Consider the following 4,293-nt stretch of genomic DNA (forward strand, 5'->3'; position numbering starts at 1 on the left):
AATTCAGAACTTTCCCGGGTAAAGTTTATTGATGGAGTTAATCACTTTGATAATATGGTTAACTCTGCTATTGCATTATCCATTCATCACCTTCCATATGATCCATAAAACATCCCAAGTAAACATAATAAGTAATAACATAGAGCTTCATAAGAACGAAACAGTTATATATTCCATATGCACATGGCAATGATTACATACTAGTATATTTTTTATCTTTTCTTAACAATACACGTTCCTTAGTCCTAACTTCGTATAGAGCCTCCATGGTATGATTATTTATGTCCTTCTATCAACCCGATGGCCTTCCCTTGTTAACCATTTTTTGTTTGAACGGTAGTTAGATGCACACTCTTCGTTCTGAATACCAAAGATGTTGGGGAATTGGGGCCAAACATAGCCTTCCTCAAATCCATGAATAGTATTTTCGCTGTTTGAATAAACATAAAATAATTAAGGGTATGTATGTTCAGGTGTGTGAAATGGTCATAGAAGACCCGAACTTGGGGATTCTATCATAGGGTGCATGGATCCGTCCAATTTGGCCTCTCTCATTATTACTCTCTCCGTCCGAAAATACTTGTCATCAAAATGAACAAAAAGGGATGCATCTAGAACTAAAATACATCTAGATACATCTCCTTTTATTCATTTTGATGACAAGTATTTCCGGATGGAGGGAGTATATATCACCAGCTAATCCTGCTCCTGCACCGTAATATCTGCAACAAGAGAAAAGTAACATCATTCTTTTGTACATGATTTGAGAGAGCTCATGGCTTATGAAACCATTTTGCTTGGTTGTTATGTCTAAACTTCCTACCTCCAACAATGTTGAGATCCTTGAGGATGCCCAAACACGCATTCCCACATTTCTGGCATGAACGTAGCAAGAAATCTTTAGTAACCACAAACTTGAAGTTAATTACTGAATAATGTACCGGGTTACGGAATGCCTACAGTCAATGATGTATTCTCAGGAGGGATCTCCATAAACACTTTCTTGCCATAGATAAAGTTCAAAACCAATGATTTGAATCCCTTTGTGAAATCAAGAATGAATTTGAATGGCTTCTTCCCAACATAGAGGCAGAGACACCTCTTTTCAGCTCTTGCTTAGATCGCCCTTAAGCTGCAAGAGACAAGGCCTCATGAGCTCCATAATCCTACTCCCATTGATCCATATTAATTGTCGTAGATTTAGTATAACTTTGTGCTAAATCAGTGACAAATTATATGGATCGAAGGGAGTACCATATTAAAATAGAAAAATATTACTCCCTCTGATCCAAACTAATTGACGCTACCTTAATATAGGCCTGATATGGTTGTGCGGAAAAGTAGGTGAATGAGCTTCGGCTGCCCAATATATACTCTCATCGGTCTCACACCAATTGACCGGCCATCAAAATATAGGCTTGCTGAACCAGGTGAGTAATAATTCCTGGAAAGACCATTCATTAGAATTATAAATGAGAGTATCTGGTCACAACTATCAGAAAAATTCAAATTAAAACAGTAGGAAGTTGAGAAGGTACAAGGAAAAATAGTAACTTCTCTTTTGAGACAAAAGAAAAAAATAGTAACGCGAATATGCGTAGGAGTATATGCGACGGTTGTTGGGCCAGGCCCAACGAGGCGAAGGGGGAACACGAGTTTCCGCAAAAGGCGGGAAACAGAATCGCGCGGGAAGCGCATCGACTGCTCTGTTCCGTCTCCAGGCCGAATGTCCGATTACAGCTTGGGACGATGAGGCGAATCCGATTTCAGAAGGAAGCGCGTCGTCTCCACACTATATAATCCCAGCCCACCGATCAATCCAATCCCTCCTCAAACACAGCTAGCTAAGAAATCATGGCCATCACGAAAGCGAGAAAATCAGTCAAGAGATCAACTTCCGCCACCGCCGACGCCGGAGCCGGAGCCAGCAGCTCCATGTCCATGGCGCCTCCGCCCGTACCAAGTGGGTTGAACGAAGTCAAGCAGCCGCCGCCGCTGCCTCCTGGCGTCTACTTCAACCCGACGAAGGCGGACAGGATGGGGTTCCTCAACCGGTGGATCGCCGGCGACGACAAGATGCCGGACGCGCGGGGGTTCATCTTCCACGCTGACATGTACGACAACGACCCCTACGCGCTGCAGCGGCTGCACCCGCCGGCCAGCGCCCGCGACGGCAAGCACACGTGGTGGTTCCTCGGCGAGAGCAAGTTCCAGAGCCCGTGCAGCGCGGCCAAGAACAAGCGCGCCGACCGCAGCGTCCGGACCGGCGGGTTCTGGCGGGTGGAGCAGAGCAAGGAGGAGCTTCGCGAAGAGGGCGGGCGCAAGAACTGCTTCGGTTTCTACTACGTGCCCCCGCCCCCGTCCAAGAAGCGCAAGACGCCGTGGCTCATGCAGGAGTTCACCAGCGACATGGACAGGGGCGCCGGCAGGAAGGGCGTGCCCGCGCTCCACAAGCTCTATGTCACGCCGCGCCCCGAGGGCCTGAGGGAAGTCTACGGGGAGGACGGCCTGACGGAGGGGAAGAAGAAGCCTGTCCCGGCAGACTATTTCGCCGCGGCCGCCGCGCTGATGCCGCCGGGTAGTGTCCGTGGTCTCCGGCAAGAGCAAGTTGAGCCGCCACAGGCGTCGGATCTGCCGCCTTTGCCCTCGCCTCTTCCTCATTACGGCGGCGATGACGACGACGACGGCCAAAACTTCATGGATGGCATAATGTCGTCGGCGGGTCCTCTTCATTATGACGACAGCGAGAAGGGACAGAACTCCATGGGGGCAGCCAGCGTTCTTGGTCAGTACCAGCAGCAGCAGCATGATGAGGACGGGCCGGAGGATAATTTCAGCATTCCAATGGACCAATTCATGAAAATATTTGACAAGCCAGCGGAGACGGAGGGGGAAGAACCGGCGTGGGACTCTTTGCCGGACATAGTTGATCATGATGAGTTAGTGAAATTCAACAAGGATGCTTAGATTGCAGTTCCAGTTAGACTGAGAGATCCAAGTTCCACTTAGAAAGACAGATCATCGACTGATTTGCTAGCTAGAGCTAGAGACTATTCTTTGGTTGATTGGATTGGGGGATAATTTGTGAGCGCTTCTGGTCTATCTATGCCAGTAGTTGTTCTCCATGTACTGTGTTTGTATTATAGCATATGATGTGGTTGGTTTCAAGACTGTTTATATTCACAATTACAGGGAAAGAAATGTTGATTTAGTAGGCTATTTTTAACTTCCTGCCCTAGTAATTTTACTTGATTTTCGATCGTTCAAAAATGACGCGAGTGTCGTAGAAGATTTGCACGAGAAGCATGAAGTTTGAACATAGTTAGAGCATATTTCGCCGATCCCTTAAAACCGGTTAGAGAAGTAAAATCACCATTTACTCCTCTAACCGGCACCTAGCCCTAGTCCTAAAGTCTATATTGGCATATACAATTTGGCGGCGGCTACAGATCAGGTGGCTGATTTTATCCAATTTTAAGCCGCCTAGCCAGCCGTCCGATTTGCTCAATTAGGATGTATTAGAGGCGCTCGATTCCTCCTCAAATATCACTCCTGTCCATGGGTCACGCATCATAGCTTGTCGCCTGCAAGCAGCACTGCCGTACTCGACTTGTCGCGCTGCCAGTAGCAATGCCCCGCCCCATTGCAGCGCCGCACGACCGCGTTGCAGCACTCCCTACAGCAGAAAAAGCGTCGAGTAGTGGTCGTTCCCTTTTTGCTCTACAACAGCGGGCAGGATCAGCAGCGGAGGAGGAGCAGAGCTTGTGGCAGGAGTGGCAAGTGTTGACATTGATCTAGAGGAAGGGGAAGATGATGATCGGCGGGAAAAATGTGTGGTTATGGCTTCCTACATGGGGGGATAAGGCGGATTTTAAGCGGCCCATGGGGCCCATCCAGAGAAGCGGTATGTGGGCTGGGAAGATGACCGAGCGATGCACAACATGGATGCACGCATGGCAGGAAGACGACACGGCTGGTTTCTCCAGTAATCAACCGGATGGATTTAAGGGTTTTCCATAAATTTTACAAGCGGCCGTCGACGAGTAAAAACACTCGCCCTCTCACCATCGAGTAAAAGAAGCGACACACAACCGTCTCACTGCCCAAATCGACCCCGTCGCCCAAATCCGCCACCGCGCGCCGCCTCCTATGGCTGGAACCGGTTGGCGCTGCTCGCCACTGCCCATCCAGAGCGCTTGGTCGGTACATCGATGCCACGACGCCGCCTCCTCCCACGTCGGCGGCGATCCTCCTTTCGCCCCTCCTCATCCCGCACCGCACCAGCGTTCCCCA

The 4,293-nt window shown here is 49.0% G+C and overlaps 1 protein-coding gene across 1 annotated transcript; it reads left to right on the plus strand.

Moving 5' to 3' along the window:
* Nucleotides 1–1,854: 1,854 nt before the first annotated feature.
* Nucleotides 1,855–2,967, plus strand: LOC119339276. Its single transcript, XM_037611396.1, has one exon. It carries the CDS (start codon nucleotides 1,855–1,857, stop codon nucleotides 2,965–2,967), a length of 1,113 nt encoding a protein of 370 aa, XP_037467293.1.
* Nucleotides 2,968–4,293: the final 1,326 nt, after the last annotated feature.

This window comes from Triticum dicoccoides, chromosome 7B (genome assembly GCF_002162155.2).
Source record: "Triticum dicoccoides isolate Atlit2015 ecotype Zavitan chromosome 7B, WEW_v2.0, whole genome shotgun sequence".
Taxonomy (NCBI): Eukaryota; Viridiplantae; Streptophyta; class Magnoliopsida; order Poales; family Poaceae; genus Triticum; species Triticum dicoccoides.